The sequence below is a fragment of the Mustelus asterias genome, chromosome 8 (genome assembly GCF_964213995.1).
Source record: "Mustelus asterias chromosome 8, sMusAst1.hap1.1, whole genome shotgun sequence".
NCBI classification, from domain to species: Eukaryota; Metazoa; Chordata; class Chondrichthyes; order Carcharhiniformes; family Triakidae; genus Mustelus; species Mustelus asterias.
This window is the reverse complement of record NC_135808.1, coordinates 26,718,966-26,739,390: the sequence shown is the minus strand read 5'-3', so window position 1 is coordinate 26,739,390 and position 20,425 is coordinate 26,718,966. Positions and strand designations below refer to the sequence as shown.

At 51.5% G+C, this 20,425-nt stretch overlaps 2 protein-coding genes across 4 annotated transcripts in view; one reads left to right on the top strand and one right to left on the bottom strand.

Annotated features, from left to right (window-relative positions):
• The window catches only part of slc39a7 (solute carrier family 39 member 7), a 35,505-nt gene extending 31,084 nt beyond the window's left edge, over positions 1 to 4,421 (bottom strand). For 2 of the 3 annotated variants that reach the window (XR_013498477.1, XM_078217616.1), the window contains exon 1: positions 3,699 to 3,779. The gene's annotated coding sequence lies outside the window, so the exon portion shown is untranslated. Of the gene's footprint in view, positions 1 to 3,698; positions 3,780 to 4,360 lie in introns of those variants that run through there. The other variant, XM_078217617.1, reaches the window with a different exon arrangement.
• LOC144496961 (uncharacterized) overlaps positions 3,882 to 20,425 on the top strand; it is a 33,675-nt gene continuing 17,131 nt past the window's right edge. The window contains exons 1-6 of the mRNA XM_078217614.1: positions 3,882 to 4,269; positions 8,793 to 8,893; positions 12,943 to 13,087; positions 16,076 to 16,339; positions 17,426 to 17,532; positions 18,974 to 19,049. Of these exons, the coding sequence (XP_078073740.1) occupies positions 3,887 to 4,269; positions 8,793 to 8,893; positions 12,943 to 13,087; positions 16,076 to 16,339; positions 17,426 to 17,532; positions 18,974 to 19,049 (1,076 nt within the window). The 5' untranslated portion in view covers positions 3,882 to 3,886. The remainder of the gene's footprint in view (positions 4,270 to 8,792; positions 8,894 to 12,942; positions 13,088 to 16,075; positions 16,340 to 17,425; positions 17,533 to 18,973; positions 19,050 to 20,425) is intronic.

Here is a 20,425-nt window from a genome sequence, read left to right as displayed (position 1 = left end):
AGTACTGGGCTAATGGTAAGATATTTGGTAGTGTGGATGAACAGAGGGATCTGGGTGTCCATGTGCATAGATCCCTGAAAGTTGGCACCCAGGTTGATAGGGTTGTTAAGAAGGCATACGGTGTGTTAGCTTTTATTAGTAGAGGGATTGAGTTTTGGAGCCAGGAGGTCATGTTGCAACTGTACAAAACTCTGGTGCGTCCGCACTTGGAGCATTGCGTACAGTTCTGGTCGCCGCATTATAGGAAGGATGTGGAAGTGTTGGAAAGGGTGCAGAGGAGATTTACCAGGATGTTGGGAATGGTATGGTGGGAAAATCGTATGAGGAAAGGCTGAGGGGCTTGAGGTTGTTTTTGTTAGAGAGAAGAAGGTTAAGAGGTGACTTAATAGAGGCTTACAAGATGATCAGAGGATTAGATAGGGTGGATAGTGAGAGCCTTTTTCCTCGGATGGTGATGGCTAACACAAGGGGACAGAGCTTTAAATTGAGGGGTGAGAGATATAGGACAGATGTTACAGGTAGGTTCTTTACTCAGAGGGTAGTAAGGGCGTGGAATGCCCTGCCTGCAACAGTAGTGGACTCGTCAACATTAAGAGCATTCAAATGGTCATTGGATAAACATATGGATGGTATTGGAATAGTGTAAGTTAGATGGGCTTTAGATTGGTTTCACTGGTCGGCGCAACATCGAGGGCCGAAGGGCCTGTACTGCCCTGTAATGTTATATGTTCACACTGCTGTGGGTCTGGAGTCACATATGGGCCAGACCAGGTAAGGACGGCAGATTTCCTTCCCTAAAGGACATTAGTGACCCAGATGGGTTTTTACGATAATTGATGACAGTTATCATGATCACCATGACTGAGACAAGATTTCAATTCCAGATTTTATCAATTGAAGTTAAATTCCACCAGCCGTGGTGGGATTTGAACCCGTGTCTCCCAGAGCATTAGTCCATACCCTCTGGATTGCTAGTCCAGTGACAATACCATTTCGCCACCACTTCCCAGACTTAAATGCGCCAATCGACAGAACATCCACGAATCTCTGAAGAAGATGCAACATTCACAGCCCTCAGTGAAGAAAAGTCTCCTCATCTCAGTCCTGCATGGTCGGCCCCCTATCCTGAGGCTGTTTCCTCATCACTGCACCCACCCCCCCGCACCCTTGGCTTCCCCAGCCAGGGAAAGTAGTTCTCAGTGTCCCCTATGTCTAGTCCCTTCAGTATTTTGTGTGCTGCGATGGGGTCGCCTTGCTTTTTCCTAATTTGAGTGTCAGCCCAATTTAATAATTTAAATGCCAGACTCTCTGTTTTCCCTTCCTCACTCCAATCCCCTTGCAACAAAGGCCAAAAAATCATTTGCCTTCCCCACTGCTTGCTGGCTGTACCAGATGCAGTTACATCCTGTCAGACAAAGCAGACTTGGATGCCCTGATAAAACGTGGCAACAGGAGAGCCAGCTGAGAATGCCCTTGGATGCGCAAGCAGTAGTATAACCCTGAACTTCTCGACTGGCATGAGACCAATCTCCGGCTGTTTGTCTTGCACTGCTCACGTCTCACGCCAGCTGCAGTATAACTACAGTCGCCTGCGCACTGTTTGGTCACTGTAACAGAGTGCTTGATTTGGACATTTAATTTGCCTGGTGAACCCCCTCCTTCTCTCCCACCCACCTTGAGACACTCAATCATAGAAGCCCTACAGTGCAGAAAGTGGCCATTCAGCCCATCAAGCCTGCACCCAAAACAAACCCACCCTATCCTCATAACCCCACGCAGTTACCTGCTAATCCCCCTGACATTAGGGTCAATTTAGCATGGCCAATCAACCTAACCCGTACATCTCTGGACTGTGGGAGGAAACCGGAGCACCCGGAGGAAAGCAACGCAGACATGGGGAGAAGGTGCAAACTCCACACAGGCAGTCATCCGAGGCTTAAATTGTACCTGGGTCCCTGGCAATGTGAGACAGCAGAGCCAAACACTGTGCCACCATGCAACCCATACTCACAGTACCCCTGGAACAGGGATTTAAAAATAAAACTGGCATTTATATGTTAAAGCTGCTGCTGTAATGGCAGAGACGCGGCAACCAATTTGCGCACAACAGGATCCCACCAACAGCCATCTGAGATAACTATTGGATTATTTGTTCTTTTTGCAAGGTTAATTACAGATAAACATTGGCTGAGACAGTATTGATAACTCCCCTTCTCTTGAAAATAGCAACCCAGGAATCTTTTACTGCTACCCAAGGGTCTCATCTGAAAGATGACCACCAACGCCTCGACTTTCTCAGAACACTAAGGAAATTTGGCATGTCAGCTACGACTCTAGCACCATAGAAAGCATTCTTTCTGGTTGTATCGCAGCTTGGCATGGCTCCTGCTCTGCCCAAGACCACAAGGAACTACAAAAGGTCGTGAATGTAGCCCAATCCATCACCCAAACCAGCCTCCCATCCATTGGCTCTGTCTACACTTCCCGCTGCCTCAGCAAAGCAGCCAGCATAATTAAGGACCCCACGCACGCCTGGACATTCTCTCTTCCATCTTCTTCTGTCGGGAAAAGGATACGAAAGTCTGAGGTCACGTACCAACTGACACAGCTTCTTCCCTGTTGTGGTCAGACTTTTGAACAGACTTACCTCGCATTAAATTTATCTTTCTCTACACCCTAGCTATAACCGTAACACTACATTCTGCACTCTCGTTTCCTTCTCTTTGAATGGTATGCTTTGTCTGTATAGCGCGCAAGAAACAATACTTTTCACTGTATGTTAATACATGTGACAATAATAAATCAAATTAAAGATGGCATCTTGGGCAGCGCCTTCGCACAGTACGTCAGCTTTGATTTTTGTACTTGGGTCTCTGGAGTGCTGTGTAGAAATCACAAGGTTGGAACTCAAGAGGCGAGACTGCTCAGCCTCTGAGCCACGTCTGGCGCTAATTAAAGAGAGAAAAAAGGGCAACTAAATATCAAAAGCAATCTCTCGGATGCAGACGATCGGTCTGAATCCAGGGCTGCAGACACATTTGCCAGCACACTGGTGATAAATCCTCTCCCTGTCTGTTCTGATCCTGTTAACTCTTTAATAGCTTGAACCCTCAACTGTCTGGAGCCTGAGTCAGCGTGCCAACTGCAAGAATTGAGTGAGAAAGGAGCTCTGGACACCACTCCCTCCACAATACACACCCACCCCTCCAGCTCAACGCAGCCCCAGTGCAATTTTAAACCCTCTTTCACCTCCCCCAATGCAATCTTAAAGACAGTCCCAATGCAATTTTAAATCCCCTTCCACTCCCCCAGTGCAATCGTTAATGCAGCCCGAATTCAGTTTTATAGACCCTTTCACCTCCCCAGTGAATCTTCATTACAGTCCCAATGCAATTTAAATCCCCTTTCACCAGCTCCAGTGCAATCTTCAATTCAGCCCCAGTGCAATTATAAATCAACTTTGACCTCCCCCAATGCAATCTTAAATGCAGCCCCAGTGCAATTTTAAATCCCCTTTCACATCCTCCAATGCAATCTTCACAGCAGACCCTTTCACTCCACTAAATGCAATCTTCAATGCAATGTTAAAACCCTTGAAACGCCCTCTCCCCCCCCCGCCCCCCCAAAAAAGGCTGCTGGACCTGGTGGGTGATAGTGGGTAAGCTGGAGCCCATTCTGCAGCCTCCAGGTGCCCTTACCTGAGACAGACGTGGCACTGCTGTGAGCAACAAGCCGCCCCACTACCGCGAGAAGCCGGCAATCGCCCCGGAAATGTCGCGCGGTGGAAGAAAGGAGGAAGCAGCACAAGGCCCCGCATCAAAATGGCAGCCCAACAGGAAGCGACGCCGACCATTGGGTCGAGCGCCCCGCAGAAAGATGGCGGTCCATGCAAAGGCCGCAAATCATGGCACAGGACTGCCCGCACAAAGATGGCCGACATCGGCAGTGCTCTGTGCCACCAAAGGGCCCTTTGGCCATCCGGCTGCCCCGTCCGCCATCTTTGATGCTGGCCGCTACTGGCTGGGTGGCGGCGATGACGCCGCCAGTCAGAAAGATGGCGTCGCGTGGGCCGCAAGACGGAGGCTTCGGGAGGCCAGGCCGGGCTGAGGGGGAGAGCTGGCAGCGACAGCGCGGCCGAGGCCGGGGCCGCCGGACCAGGAGGAGTCGCGGCCTTGTGCAGCTAGGCGAGCAAATTCATCGCTGGAACCGCCTCAGGAGGCAGCTCAACCTGCAGAGCGACGAGGAGCTGGCCCGGAGACTGCTGGACGCGTGAGTATCCCCGGGAGAGAGTGGAGGTGAGGGGGAGGGGGGTCTCTCAGTGCCCGGGAGTCAGCCTGAGCCCCAGACAAACCTGACTCACCCTGAGACAGAACCCGGACCTGAGCAACAGCTTGCATTGACACAGCGCCGCCAACAACAACTTGCATTGACACAGCGCCTCCAACAACAACTTGCATTGACACAGCGCCTCCAACAACAACTTGCATTGATACAGTGCCTTCAACAACAATTTGCATTAACACAGGGTCTCCAACAACATCTTGCATTGACGCAACGCCTCCAGCAACAACAGCTTGCACTGACACAACGCCTCCAGCAACAACAACTTGCACTGACACAGCGTCTCTGACAGCATCAACTTGCATTGACACAGCACCTCCAACAACAACTTGCATTGACACAGCACCTCCAACAACAACAACGTGCATTGACACAGCACCTCCAACAACAGCTTGCATTGACACAGCGCCTCCAACAACAACTTGCATTGACACCGCCTCCAACAACAACTTGCATTGACACAGCGTCTCCAACAACAACTCGCACTGACACAGCATCTCTGACAACAACTTGCATTGACACAGCGCCTCCAGCAACAACAACTTGCATTGACACAGCACCTCCAACCACAACTTGCACTGACATAGCAACTCCAGCTACCACAACTTGCATTGACACAGCGCCTCCAGTCTCCAGCAACAACAACTTGTACTGACCGCCTCCGACAACAACAACTTGCATAGACACAGCGCCTCCGACAACAAGAACTTGCATTGATACACTGCCTCCAACAACAACTTGCATTGACACAGCGCCTCCGACAACAACAACTTGCATTGACACACTGCCTCCAACAACAGCTTGCATTGACACAGCGCCTCCAGCAACCACAACTTGCATTGACACAGCGCCTCCAACAACAACTTGTATTGACACAGCGCCTCCAGCAACCACAACTTGCATTGACACAGCGCCTCCAACAACAACTTGTATTGACACAGCGCCTCTGACAACAACTTGCACTGACACAGTGCCTCCAACAACAACTTGCATTGACAGTGCCTCCAGCAACAACAACTTGCATTGACACAGGGCCTCTGACAACAACTTGCATTGACGCAGCGTCTCCGACAACAACAACTTGCATAGACACAGCGCCTCCGACAGCAACAACTTGCATTGACACAGTGCCTCCAACAACAACTTGCATTGACACAGTGCCTCCAGTAACAACAACTTGCATTGACACAGTGCCTCCAGCAACAACAACATGCATTGACACAGTGCCTCTGACAACAACTTGCATTGACACAGCGCCTCCAACAACAACATGCATTGACACAGCGCCTTCAACAACAATTTGCATTAACACAGGGTCTCCAACATCTTGCATTGACACAACGCCTCCAGCAACAACAACTTGCATTGACGCAGCGCCTCCAATAACCACAACTTGCACTGACACAGCGTCTCTGACAACAGCTTGCACTGACACAGCGTCTCTGACAGCATCAACTTGCATTGACACAGCACCTCCAACAACAACTTGCATTGACACAGCACCTCCAACAACAACGTGCATTGACACAGCACCTCCAACAACAACTTGCATTGACACAGCACCTCCAACAACAACAACTTGCATTGACACAGCGCCTCCAACAACAACTTGCATTGACAGAACGCCTCCAGCAACAACAACTTGCATTGACACAGCGCCTCCAACAACAACTTGTATTGACACAGCGCCTTCAGCAACAACAACTTGCATTGACACAGCGCCTCCAGCAACAACAACTTGCATTGACACAGTGCCTCCAACAACAACTTGCATTGACACAGTGCCTCCAACAACAACTTGCATTGACACAGCGCCTCCAGCAACCACAACGTGCATTGACACAGCGCCTCCAGTCTCCAGCCAGAACAACTTGCTTTGACACAGCGCGTCCAGCAACAACAACTTGCATTGGCACAGCGCCTCCAACAACAACTTGCATTGACACAGTGCCTCCAGCAACAACAACTTGCATTGACACGGCACCTCCAACCACAACTTGCATTGACACAGCGCCTCCAGTCTCCAGCAACAACTTGCATAGACACAGCGCCTCCGACAACAACAACTTGCATAGACACAGCCCCTCCGACAACAACAACTTGCATTGACACACTGCCTCCAACAACAACTTGCATTGACACAGCGCCTCCGACAACAACAACTTGCATTGACACACTGCCTCCAACAACAGCTTGCATTGACACGGCGTCTCCGACAACAGCTTGCTTTGACACAGCGCCTCCAGCAACCACAACTTGCATTGACACAGTGCCTCCAACAACAACTTGTATTGATACAGCGCCTCCAGCAACCACAACTTGCATTGACACAGTGCCTCCAACAACAACTTGCACTGACACGGCGTCTCTGACAACAGCTTGCTTTGACACAGCGCCTCCAGCAACAACAACTGGCACTGACACGGCACCTCTGACAACTTGCATTGACACAGTGCCTCCGGCAACAACAGCTTGCATTGATACAGCACCTCTGACAACAACTTGCACTGACACAGTGCCTTCGACAACAACATGCATTGACACGGCGCCTCCGACAACAACTTGCACTGACACAGTGCCTCCAACAACAACTTGCATTGACACAGCGCCTCCAGCAACTACAACTTGCATTGACAGTGCCTCCAGCAACAACAACTTGCATTGACACAGCGCCTCTGACAACAACAACTTGCAATGACACAGCACCTCCAACAACAACAATTTGCATTGACGCAGCGTCTCCGACAACAGCTTGCTTTGACACAGCGCCTCCAGCAACAACAACTGGCACTGACATGGCACCTCTGACAACTCGCATTGACACAGCGCCTCCGGCAACAACAACCTGCATTGACACAGCGCCTCCAACAATAACTTGCTTTGGCACAGCGCCTCTAGCAACAACAACTTGCATTGACACAACGCCTCCAACAACAACTTGCACTGACACAGCGCCTACAGCAACAACATGCAATGACACAGCGCCGCGAACAACAACTTGCACTAACACAGCGCCTCTGACAACAACTTGCATTGACACAGCGCCTCCAGCAACAACAACTTGCATTGACACAGCGCCTACAGCAACAACAACTTGCATTGACACAGCGCCTCCAGCAACAACAACTTGCATTGACACAGCGCCTCCAGCAACAACAACTTGCATTGACACAGTGCCTCCAATAACAACTTGCACCGACAGCAACTTTTATTAATTTAGCAGATTTGCCAATCTAAGCACTGCCACGGGATGTCACAGGAGAATTGTCAAATCTTTGATCCTATTCTACACACTGAGAGTTTATAGCAAACCTTGATGAACACATTAGAATGTAAGGAGCTCTGTCAATGGGGAAGGTGAGTTTGAGGGAGGGTCCACCTGACTTTCTCTTCAATGGCCACCTCCTGGATATTGACAAGTGGACAAATTAATCGTTGCCTGTTTAAGACTGGGAAAACGGGGAGGACTTTCCATCTGGGCAAAGACCACAACATCCACTGATAAAACCCTTCCATTCATCTGTCATTTGTCACACTCATTTCCCAGAGTGCCTCTGGAACCAAGAGGAGCTGTAAATGTACCCCTGATGCTGATTTTTGGGCAGAACAAGGTCGTTCAGCCTATCTTCTCTGCACTGGTTCTCTGTAAGGACTATCCGATTAGTCTCATTCCCACTGCTGTTGTTCCCCATACTCCTAAACATTACAGGCAGTGCATTCCAGACTCCCTGTATATATATTTATAGAAGTGTATGCTTTTCAGCAATGCACAACCTCTTCTACCAAACGACTGTAAGAGTATATTCAGCCCAATCTCTGCTCTGAGGACAATCCCCTCCACCCAGGAACCAGTCCAGTGTGAGCCTTTGCTCTGACCTCTGGGACAGTTAAGTCCTTGCTCGGGTAAGGAGACCAAAATTGCACCCAGTTGTCAGGGCTGCAGCAAAAAGTTACCCAATTCTTCTGCTCCTTTGGAACAAAGGCTGCTGCATCAGTGGCCTTCCTGAACTGTTTGCCGTGCCTGCGTGTTAACTTTTCGAGGAGGAGTGTGTACGTCAGGTGAGTTGCGATGATCTGGAGGGGAGGGGCGCTGCCTGGATGGGGCAGATTCAGCAGTGACTTGCGAAAGGGAATTGGGTAAATCCTAGAAGAGGAAGCCACAGCGGGGGGGAGAGCGAGGAAGGGGCGGGGACTGGGAGCCAGGTCTAATGGGACAACTCTTCCCGAAAGCCAGCTCAGGCCGGATGGGCCGGGTGGCCTCACCTGGCTGTTGAATGCCCTCTGTAGGTCTGCCCGCCTACAGACAGCGGACGGTGCATGATGGGTCACTGAATGCCTGCAAACACCCACCTTCCTTCTCCCCGCCCCAAGCCCATTTTGGCCTTTAAGGGCTGCAATAATGAGTTGGCTCCGTCAAGTGTGAGTGCTAAACAAGGTGTCGTTTCTCTCAGCTTTGTAAAGATCCATGTGAGCCCGTCCAGCCCAAGTCAGGCAGTCCTTCAAGTCTGCATCCGTGAAGAAGGCGCGGTGACACACGGTGCCATCAGGAAAGGTAAAACTGCATTGAAGACATGCTCTCCCTCCGCAACCCCCGTCACCCGACCCCCCGCCCTTTTCCTGCCCTCCTCGTGAATGTGTGGAATGTGAGAGAGGCCAGCAGTTGTTGCCCATCCCTAACTGCCCCTTGAATGGAGTGTCTCAGCCGTTTCGGAGGGCGTTTAAGAGACCATGTCGCTGTGGGTTCGGAGTCACATGTAGGCCAGCTTGGGTAAGGATGGCAGATTTCCTTATCTCGAATCATTGACACATGGAGTGGCCATTCAGTCCATCGAGTCTGCACCAACAACAATCCCACTCAGGCCCTATCCCTGTAATCCAACATATTTACCCAGCTAGTCCCCCTGACACTAAGGGGCAATTTAGCATGGCCAGGCTACCTAACCCACACATCTTTGGAGTGTGGGAGGAAACCGGAGCATCTGGAGGAAACCCATGCAGACACTGGGAGAATGTGCAAACTCCGCACAGCACTTGAGGCTGGAATTGAACCCGCGTCCCAGGCGCTGTGAGGCTTGTTAGCCCTTCACTAATGCAGGGTCTGTCACTCCTAGCCTTTACCTGAGCCCAGTGAGAGAATCCCAGTGATCCCTGCGAGCAGAGTAGCTGTTCCTGATTTTATTGCGGATTGGCGCAGCTCAATCACAAAGGTTATGTCCCATGTTCTCCATTCAGCCCCAGGCTCGCAATGGTGATCTCACTCAGATAACCATGACACATGGGATAGGGGATGCTGGTTGCCACTTGTCCCATTCTCGAGCTGTCAGAGTACCCACAATAACAGGACAATTCACAGATCACCTCTCTGCAGCACACAGCCAGTCCAGCTGTCGTGCAGAGAAATACAGCAGCCAAATCGTGAGATCCCACAAACAGCCATGAGGTAACAACCAGATCAATCATTCCTGGTGTCAGTTGAGGGATTAATTTTGCTCCTCTGACAGTGCAGCACTCCCTCAGTGCTGACCCTCTGACAGTGCAGCACTCCCTCAGTACTGACCCTCTGACAGTGCAGCACTCCCTCAGTACTGACCCTCTGACAGTGCAGCACTCCCTCAGTACTGACCCTCTGACAGTGCAGCACTCCCTCAGTGCTGACCATCTGACAGTGCAGCACTCCCTCAGTACTGACTCTCTGACAGTGCGGCACTCCCTCAGTACTGACCCTCTGACAGTGCAGCACTCCCTCAGTGCTGACCCTCTGACAGTGCAGCACTCCCTCAGTGCTGACCCTCTGACAGTGCAGCACTCCCTCAGTGCTGACCCTCTGACAGTGCGGCACTCCCTCAGTACTGACCCTCTTGACAGTGCGGCACTCCCTCAGTACTGACCCTCTTGACAGTGCAGCATTCCCTCAGCACTGACCTCTGACAGTGCAGCACTCCCTCAGTGCTGACCCTCTGACAGTGCGGCACTCCCTCAGTACTGACCCTCTGACAGTGCGGCACTCCCTCAGCACTGACCTCTGACAGTGCAGCACTCCCTCAGTACTGACCCTCTGACAGTGCGGCACTCCCTCAGTGCTGACCCTCTGACAGTGCAGCACTCCCTCAGTACTGACCCCCTGACAGTGCAGCACTCCCTCAGTACTGACCCTCTGACAGTGCAGCACTCCCTCAATACTGACCCTCTGACAGTGCAGCTCTCCCTCAGTACTGACCCCCTGACAGTGCGGCACCCCCTCAGTGCTGACCCTCTGACAGTGCGGCACTCCCTCAGTGCTGACCCCATGTCAGTGCAGCACTCCCTCGGTGCTGACCCCCTGACAGTGCAGCACTCCCTCAGTACTGACCCTCTGACAGTGCAGCACTCCCTCAGTACTGACCCCCTGACAGTGCAGCACTCCCTCAGTACTGACCCTCTGACAGTGCAGCACTCCCTCAGTACTGACCCCCTGACAGTGCGGCACTCCCTCAGTGCTGACCCCATGTCAGTGCGGCACTCCCTTGGTGCTGACCCCCTGACAGTGCGGCACCCCCTCAGTGCTGACCCTCTGACAGTGTAGCACTCCCTCAGTGCTGACCCCCTGACAGTGCGGCACCCCCTCAGTGCTGACCCTCTGACAATGCAGCACTCCCTCAGCACTGGCCCTCTGACATTGCAGCACTCCCTCAGCACTGACCCTCTGACAATACAGCACTCCCTCAGCACTGACCCTCTGACATTGCAGCACTCCCTCAGCACTGACCCTCTGACAGTGCAGCACTCCCTCAGTACTGACCCTCTGACAGTGCAGCACTCCCTCAGTACTGACCCTCTGACAGTGCAGCACTCCCTCAGTACTGCCCCTCTGACAGTGCAGCACTCCCTCAGTACTGACTCTCTGACAGTGCGGCACTCCCTCAGTACTGACCCTCTGACAGTGCAGCACTCCCTCAGTGCTGACCCTCTGACAGTGCAGCACTCCCTCAGTGCTGACCCTCTGACAGTGCGGCACTCCCTCAGTACTGACCCTCTTGACAGTGCAGCACTCCCTCAGCACTGACCTCTGACAGTGCAGCACTCCCTCAGTGCTGACCCTCTGACAGTGCGGCACTCCCTCAGTACTGACCCTCTGACAGTGCGGCACTCCCTCAGCACTGACCTCTGACAGTGCAGCACTCCCTCAGTACTGACCCTCTGACAGTGCGGCACTCCCTCAGTGCTGACCCTCTGACAGTGCAGCACTCCCTCAGTGCTGACCCTCTGACAGTGCAGCACTCCCTCAATACTGACCCTCTGACAGTGCAGCACTCCCTCAATACTGACCCTCTGACAGTGCAGCTCTCCCTCAGTACTGACCCCCTGACAGTGCGGCACCCCCTCAGTGCTGACCCTCTGACAGTGCGGCACTCCCTCAGTGCTGACCCCATGTCAGTGCAGCACTCCCTCAGTACTGACCCTCTGACAGTGCAGCACTCCCTCAGTACTGACCCCCTGACAGTGCAGCACTCCCTCAGTACTGACCCTCTGACAGTGCAGCACTCCCTCAGTACTGACCCCCTGACAGTGCGGCACTCCCTCAGTGCTGACCCCATGTCAGTGCGGCACTCCCTTGGTGCTGACCCCCTGACAGTGCGGCACCCCCTCAGTGCTGACCCCCTGACAGTGCAGCACTCCCTCAGTACTGACCCTCTGACAGTGCAGCACTCCCTCAGTACTGACCCCCTGACAGTGCGGCACTCCCTCAGTGCTGACCCCATGTCAGTGCGGCACTCCCTTGGTGCTGACCCCCTGACAGTGCGGCACCCCCTCAGTGCTGACCCTCTGACAGTGTAGCACTCCCTCAGTGCTGACCCCCTGACAGTGCGGCACCCCCTCAGTGCTGACCCTCTGACAGTGTAGCACTCCCTCAGTGCTGACCCCATGTCAGTGCAGCACTCCCTCAGTACTGACCCCCTGACAGTGCGGCACCCCCTCAGTGCTGACCCTCTGACAATGCAGCACTCCCTCAGCACTGGCCCTCTGACATTGCAGCACTCCCTCAGCACTGACCCTCTGACAATACAGCACTCCCTCAGCACTGACCCTCTGACATTGCAGCACTCCCTCAGCACTGGCCCTCTGACAGTGCAGCACTCCCTCAGTACTGACCCTCTGACAGTGCAGCACTCCCTCAGTACTGACCCTCTGACAGTGCAGCACTCCCTCAGTACTGCCCCTCTGACAGTGCAGCACTCCCTCAGCACTGACCCTCTGACAGTGCAGCACTCCCTCAGTACTGACCCTCTGACAGTGCAGCACTCCCTCAGCGCCGACCCCCTGACAGTGCAGCACTCCCTCAGTACTGACCCTCTGACAGTGCAGCGCTCCCTCAGTACTGACCCTCTGACAGTGCGGCACTCCCTCAGTACTGACCCTCTGACAGTGCGGCACTCCCTCAGTACTGACCCTCCCTCACCTCGCGTTAATCTTAGAACTTAGAATGCTGCGACACGGCCAATCTGACTCTTTATGATGATGGTTAATTATTGCAGCCGACAGATTTGTTGTGGTTTGACATTGAACTGAGCCATGAGTCGGATGCTCTGTGATTTTCTTCTCCTTTTGCTCCTCCTTTTCTAGAACAGGGGGATGCCCAAAACACGATTCCTTTCTGGCCAGCGGGCGCTGTCGGCAATGAACGGGCACTCAGTTCCCCGTCTGCATCCTGCAAGATGGAAGTCCCCAGTGATTCGAAGCCCAGGGGGAGAAGGTTGCGTTCAGGCAGGTACTGCACAACATTGTGAGGGATAAAGTTCCAATTCCAATGCCTCACCACACTGTTTGATAAAGACTAACAGCGAATGTGTAATTTACCTCATCCAGTCTCCGACAACAATTGGCATCGTGCTCGTTCTGTCGCCTCGGAGTCCCAAGGTTGTGGGTTATCTAAAGTCCATTCTGACATGCTCGTGATGTGCAGAGGGAGTGCTGCGTTGTCACAGGTGCTGTCGCTCGATGAGACTGCAGAGCATGGCTCTCTTGGACGAACTTATACGATCCCATCGCACCACTTCGAAGAGAAACTGGGGTTGTCATCCACGGAGTCATGGCCAATGTTTATCCCACCTCCAACATTGCAAAAACAAATCCCCCAAGGTTGTCTGGCCATTGTCATCTTGCTGTGTCTGTGGGTATTAGGGTCCCAGATCAGAAACCCCTGGGTATGTTCTGAAGCCAGATTAGACCCCAACAGTTTTTCCATTTTGGCATAAATGAGGGGAGGTTGTTTCATTCCAGCCGCGATTCTACTGATGAACCAGGAAGCTTTTATCAAAAGAAATTTTATTTAACAGCAGAGTTTTCCTATAATAAATGAATTAGCTCAACCTTTAGCAATTGAACAATACTTAAACATGGCAGGATACAATTCTTAACTGCTAACCTATCTCTATTAGTTCCAATCAAGCAATGTTTCTCTTATAGACTTGACTCACCCTCTTTAAAATTAGTCAGCAAGACACAGGCTTTGACTTAGTTTACCAGGTTTGTTCTTTCAGAAAGACTTTAGCGAGAGAGACACCTATCTGTTTGAACAGATCCAGTCAGCAACTGCTTGTATTTTAAAACATGAAAATTTTTCATTTCCTGCAAGCTTAGCTCCTCCCATTAATCACCTGAATGTCTCTGTCAATCAACGCAATCAAAAACTCACATTACTCTGCATATCTAGTCTAAAATCCCTGGATAACCTAAATAGAAAAAAGGTCCATTAACTACAAAGTAACCAATTCCTAGCTAAAGTCTGTTATTTGCATTCTAGGCAAAGTTGCATGTTTCCCAGACAAATTGACTCTTGTAACAAAGCACTGCCTCTTAAAGCAGCCCCACCTTCACTGAAAATATATTAAAAAGCTCAGTATCACCACGGGGGAAGACAAGGCCAGAGTGTGATGGAATACTCTCCACTTGCCTGGATCAGTGCAGCTCCAGCAACACTCGAAGCTCAACACCATCCAGGACAAAGCAGTCCATTTGATTTGCACCCCATCCACAAACACTGCCTCCACTACTGACGCACAGTATTGGCCATGTGTACCATCCACAAGACACACTGCAGGAACTGACCAAGGCTCCTTAGGCAGCACTTTCCAAACACATGACCGCTTCCATCTAGAAGGACAAGAACAGCAGATGCCACCACCTGGAGGTCCCCCCCCCGCCAGCCACTTACCATCCTGACTTGGAAATATATCAGCCGTTCCTTCACTGTCGCTGTGTCAAAATCCTGGAACACTCTCTCTAACAGCACTGTGGGTGTACCTACACCTCAGGGACTGCAGCGGTTCAGGAAGGCAGCTCACCACCACCTTCACAAGGGGCAATTAGAAGTGTGAAATAAAATGCTGGTTTCGCCAGCAATACCCACATCCCATAAGCGAATGGTAAAAGGAAATGCACGACAACAGTGCCTGCCCTTCGCATAACACAACATACTGCACTGGCTGTGAAACAGTTTGGGACCTGCAGTGGTCATGAAAAGCACCACATAAATGCAACTCCTTTTATTTCCCAACCCAAGCTGTGGTGGTGGTTGGAGCTGTAAAAAGGGAGCATGGCACATTGGCGTTGAGTTTGGGTAACCATGGAATTTGGAGCAAAGCCAGGAAACTGGCATTGAGATACCAATCTGCCGCAATCGAGCCGAATGGTGGAACAAGCTAAAGGGGCCTGTCACTGTGGGCCTTTCGATTTGGGCTTGATTACACCCTCCGTCCCTTGGGTGGAAGAACAAGTTATCTAACTGACTGCAATGCCCCCGAGATTATTACACGGCCAAATCCGACATGTAACGGGTAGAACAGGGCAGGGAGAAGTGCCATCATCATCCTCCAACCGTACTGGGGCAAACAAATTGCACTTTACATTTTCTTTCATGGAGTGTGGGCATCGGTAACAAGGCCGGCGTTCATCGGCCACCCCTAATTATCCTCAAACTGAGTGGCTCGCTAGGCCGTTTCAGAGGGGCGGATAAGCATCCATCTCCCCTGGACTCAAATGTAGGTCAGACCAGGCTAAGGACGGCAGATTTCCTTCACGAAGTGAACCAGATGGGTTTTTCCGACAATCGGTGATCGTCGTTGCAGTCACGGGCAAACTTTATAGTTCCAGACTTTATTACCTGAATTAAAATTCCCCCAGCTGCGGAATTTGAACCCATGTCCCCAGGAGCATTTTAAAAAGTCTATTCGTGTCACAAGTAGACTTACATTAACACTGCAATGAAGTTACTGTGAAACTCCCCTAGTCGCCACACTCCTGCGCCTGTTCGGGTTCACTGAGGGAGAATGTAGCATAGCCAATTCACCTAACTAGCACGTCTTTTGAAGCATCTGGAGTACTAGCCCAGGGACATTACTATTACGCCACTATTATATGCATTTCAGTGCCTGTACTGAAGGATTGGTGCATTAGTTTGTAATTTTAATTACCCTTCCCTTAATATCTATGCACCGTTTCCGCTTTGCATGATGAGTTTGCTGGATTATGTTCGTTGCTTGATTACTTACACTGATAATTTTATATGTTGACTAAGTCGCACAGCAGTTCAGCCTTCAGGCTGCAGATGTCTTTCCTGATTAAAGCACCATTGTTATTAACTACCTCCCCTAGCTTCCTGCAGTGCTGAACAGGAGGGGCTCAAGTGCCAAGCGAGCGGGTCGGTGGGCGAACAAGGTGAGCTTGTTCACGGATAACATGTCGTTCGCTCTCCCAGGTTGACCAGGCCCGGAAGCAGCAGCTCCCCCGATCTTCCGAAGAGGGCGCAGGAGGGCGAGCCCGTCTCGCAGGCAGGCAGGAGGGTGCCACTGGGGAGGCTCCCCCTCCCTCTGGAGGAGGCCACGCCGGGGAGACCCAGACGGGACAGTCCGCGACTTGGGAGCAGGGTCTTCATCGGCGAGCAGGCGGCTCGGTGGAGCTCGGTGAAGGCTGAACTCGGCGTGCTGAGTGATGAGGAGATGGCCAGGATCCTGCTGGATGTGTAAGTCTGTATCCGCCTGCCCCCTTCGCTCACCGGACCTCCTCCCCTCACGAGACCCTCGCCATGCAAGCTCCGAATACCCTCCGGAACTGTCCCTCCAACTCTGGCGCCCACATGACCCTTTAACACCTCATACAAGGCAAAGCAGCCGGCTTGATTGGCACCCCATCCACCACCTTCAACATCCACTCTCTCCATCACCCATTCCCTCCACCACTGACGCACAGTGACAGTAGTCCCATCTACAAGATGCACTGCAGGAACTCACCAAGGCTCCTGAGGCAGCACCTTCCAAACTCTCAACCTCCACCGTCCAGGACAAGAGCAGCAGATACCTGGGAACACCACCACCTGGAGGTTCCCCTCCTAGCCACTCACCATCCTGACCACCAGCCATTTGATCCGCACACCCCATCCACCACCTTCAACATCCACTCTCTCCATCACCAGCATATTAGCAACCATAGAATCCCTCCAGTGCAGAAGGAGGCCATTCGGCCCCTCGAGTCTGCACCAAATCGCCGAAAGAGCATCTTTACCCACACCCATCGCCCCGTCCTATCCCCGTAACCCCACACATTTACCCCGTTAATCCACCTAATCTACACACCTTTGGACACTTGGCATTGCCAATCCGCTTAACCCGCACATCTTTGGACTGTGGGAGGAAACCAGAGCACCCAGAGGAAACCCAAGCAGACACGGGGAGAATGTGTGGAGTTTGCACAGACAGTGACCCATGGCTGGAATTGAACTCGGGTCCCTGGTGCTGTGAGGCAGCAGTGCTAACCACTGTGCTACCGTGTCGCCCTGTGATTCGATTTCGGGCCACAATGCAGAGGAGGAACCCTTCCTGTTCTAACATGGCCTGAATAGCTAGCAAGGCAGCCTCAAAGACATTCTCCGTGCTTGGAAATACTCACTCTGACACCCCATATTTCTTCTCTTCCCTCTTCTCCCCTCTTCCCCTCCACACCTTCGCACTCCCTTAACTTAACCACAATTTCACGAGGTCTGTTGCAATGCCCCCCTTCCCCGACTTCCTTCGCAGGTTAAGACTTAATTGGAGTTTCTTGGATTTTCAAGGTTTATAGAGAAGCGAATGAATCAGCCAGAATCGAGGTGCACCATCCAGGAGGCTGGCGTCGATGAAGGAGCAGACGTCACTCACGGCTCAGTCAAGGAGGATAACGGTACTTATTCCCTTACGGTTCTTTGGTGTATTCTGGATCCAGCGGGGTGGAGACAGAAAGGGGATGGACAGGAGTGACAATTTCATTCAAACACCCAAAAGCCTTTATTCTTTATGAAAGAATGAATCCCGTGTTTTATTCCGATGAGCTGGATGAAACCAGGGAGCAATGGGGAAAAGTCAGCTCCAGGAGTCCTGCAGCTGTTGAGAAACCGGGCAAAATCGTGGGGAATTTCCAAATAAAAAGGGCCCAAAGTCATTAAAAAGCCATGGCATTTTCATGAAGCTGGGGATGAGACTTTCTTGACTTTGGGGTGGAATTCCAACCTTTTCCAGTGTTTTTCTGATGCTCACTTTTCCCCCTCCATAACCGTTCGCTTTGCTTCGCGAATCCGGAAGTGGTCAAGAGACGGGTGATCCCTTTGGCCACCCGGAAGACCGTAAAGTCTACAAAACAATATAGCCTCGTGAGAAGTCACGCTTACTGGATAGCTGACAAATAATGCAAGGTTCCCATGTCCGTATAAAACTACAAATACCAGAGTTTGTGATGCATTGGAAAGAGAAATCGGTCGTGCAATACCCCTGTTGCTTTTCGGAAACGTTGTGGGAAAGTCATGGAATTTTATTCTGCCGCAAGGTCCAGGATCCCTGGGGCCCTCCTGGTGTTTGTCCTGTCTCTCACTCAATGAGCTGCTTTTTTCGTTATTGATTTGTTCACAGGATATGGGCGTCGCTGGCTGGGCCCAGCATTTGTTGCCCATTCCTAATTGCCCCTTGAGAAGGTGATGGTGAGCTGCTGCCTTGAGCCACTGCAATCCCTGTGGTGTAGATACACCCACAGTGCTGTTAGGGAGGGAGTTTCAGGAATTTTGACCCAGCAACAGTGAAGGGACGGCCGATATTCTTCCACGTCAGGATTTTGAGCGGCTCGGAGGGAAACTTGCAGGGGACGGTGTTCCCAGGTATCTGCCATCGACACCCGTCCAGCCATCACCGCTCCTTCACTGTGTCTATTCCAAGTTCCCACCACAAGTTTAATGCGGTCTGTTGGGCGGGTCCCCGACACTTCAACATGTGGGTTCTACTCACCCGCGTGAATTGCAAAAGGCGCCCACATCTCCCACATACCAAAACGCAGAAAGCCGTTGCTTTTTCAACCCACGGTGATGTGCGCAATGGATTGGCTCCTGGCTGACCCGCTGGGCACAGTGACCATCTCTGGGCACCAGCAAGAGACTGGCACGGAAACGCAACCCGTGTCCTGCAGGCAGATAGTGTAACTCTTCCAAAAGTGAGTTCTAAAGTATTCCATTGTGTGGAAGGTGCTCTGAGGGCCTCATGAGGTTGTGAACAGTGCAGTGGGAATGATCAGCTCGTCTTTTCCAGACGTCTCCAGGAGTTATTATTTTATTCTTTTGCCGCTTTTATTTCTCCCCCAGACCAAGATGACTTGGACAGCGTGCCGACACTGTCAGAAGGATCGGAGTCGACTGTGACTTTATCGCATCCCAGCAGGTACTGTTCCCCTGAAATGTCAGATGTCAGTGCTATGATGTCTCCCCCCCCCCCCCCCCCTCCCCCACCACTCTCCACAAGGGTGTGTCCTAGAACTCCCACTGGCAGTTTCTCTTGCGTAGACACGTGAATTATACTATAATTTCTGTGTGTTATCCCGGCAATGCCTCCTGGGATTTTGGTTCCCAATTCTTCATCGCCACCTTTCCGATTTTCCCCTCTCTGCGAAGCTTCAGGTCAGGAGCAGGGGTTCAACCACTCGGCCCTTCGAACCTGCTAAACCATTGAATAAGATCATGGCTGGTTTGTAACCTCAACCCCACATTCCTGCCGACCCCCGATAACCTTTCACCCCCCCTTGTTCATCCAGAATCTATTGAGCTCTGCCTTAAAAATATTCAAGATTCTGCTTCCGCTGCCTTTTGATGAAGACACTCATGACCCTCTGAGGGAAAATAATTCTTCTCATCTCTGTCTTAAATGGGTGACCCCTTCATGGAATCCCTACAGTGCAGAAGGAGGCCATTCGGCCCATCGAGTCTGCACCGACAGAGCATTCTACCCAGGCCCACACCGTAACCCCATATATTTACCCTACTAATTCCCCGAATCTACACATCTTGGGACACTAAGGAGCAATTTACCATGTCCAATCCACCTAACCTGCTCATCTTTGGACTGTGGGAGGAAATCGGAGCACCCGGAGTAAACCCACGCAGGCATGGGAATAATGTGCAAACTCCACACAGACAGTGACCCAAGTCCCTAGTGCAGTGAAGCAGCAGTGCTAACCACTGTGCCACCCATAAATTTTAAACAGTGACCCCTAGTTCTAGATTCTCCCACAAGAGGAAACATCCTCTCCACTTCCATCCTGTCAACACCCCTCAGGATCTTAAAGGATTAGATCAAGTTGCCTCTCACTCTTTTAAACTGTTGTGGAAACAATCTCTCTGAGCTTTCCTCATAAAACAACCTGTCCTTTCCTGGTATTAGTCCTTTGAATAATGAGAGGCTGGATAGACTGGGACTTTTTTCCCTGGATGGTAGGAGGCTTAGGGGTGATCTTATAGAGGTCTATAAAATAATGAGGGGCAGTTAGATAGTCAACATCTTTTCCCAAAGGTAGGGGAGTCTAAAACTAGAGGGCATAGGTTTAAGGTGAGAGGGGAGAGATACAAAAGTGTCCTGAGGGGCAATTCTTTCACACAGAGGGTGGTGAGTGCCTGGAACGAGCTGCCAGAGGTAGTAGCAGAGGCGGGTACAATTTTGTCTTTTAAAAAGCATTTAGACAGTTACATGAGTACGATGGCTATCGAGGGATATGGGCCAAATGCGGGCAATTGGAACTAGCTTAGTGATTTTGAAAAACAGGT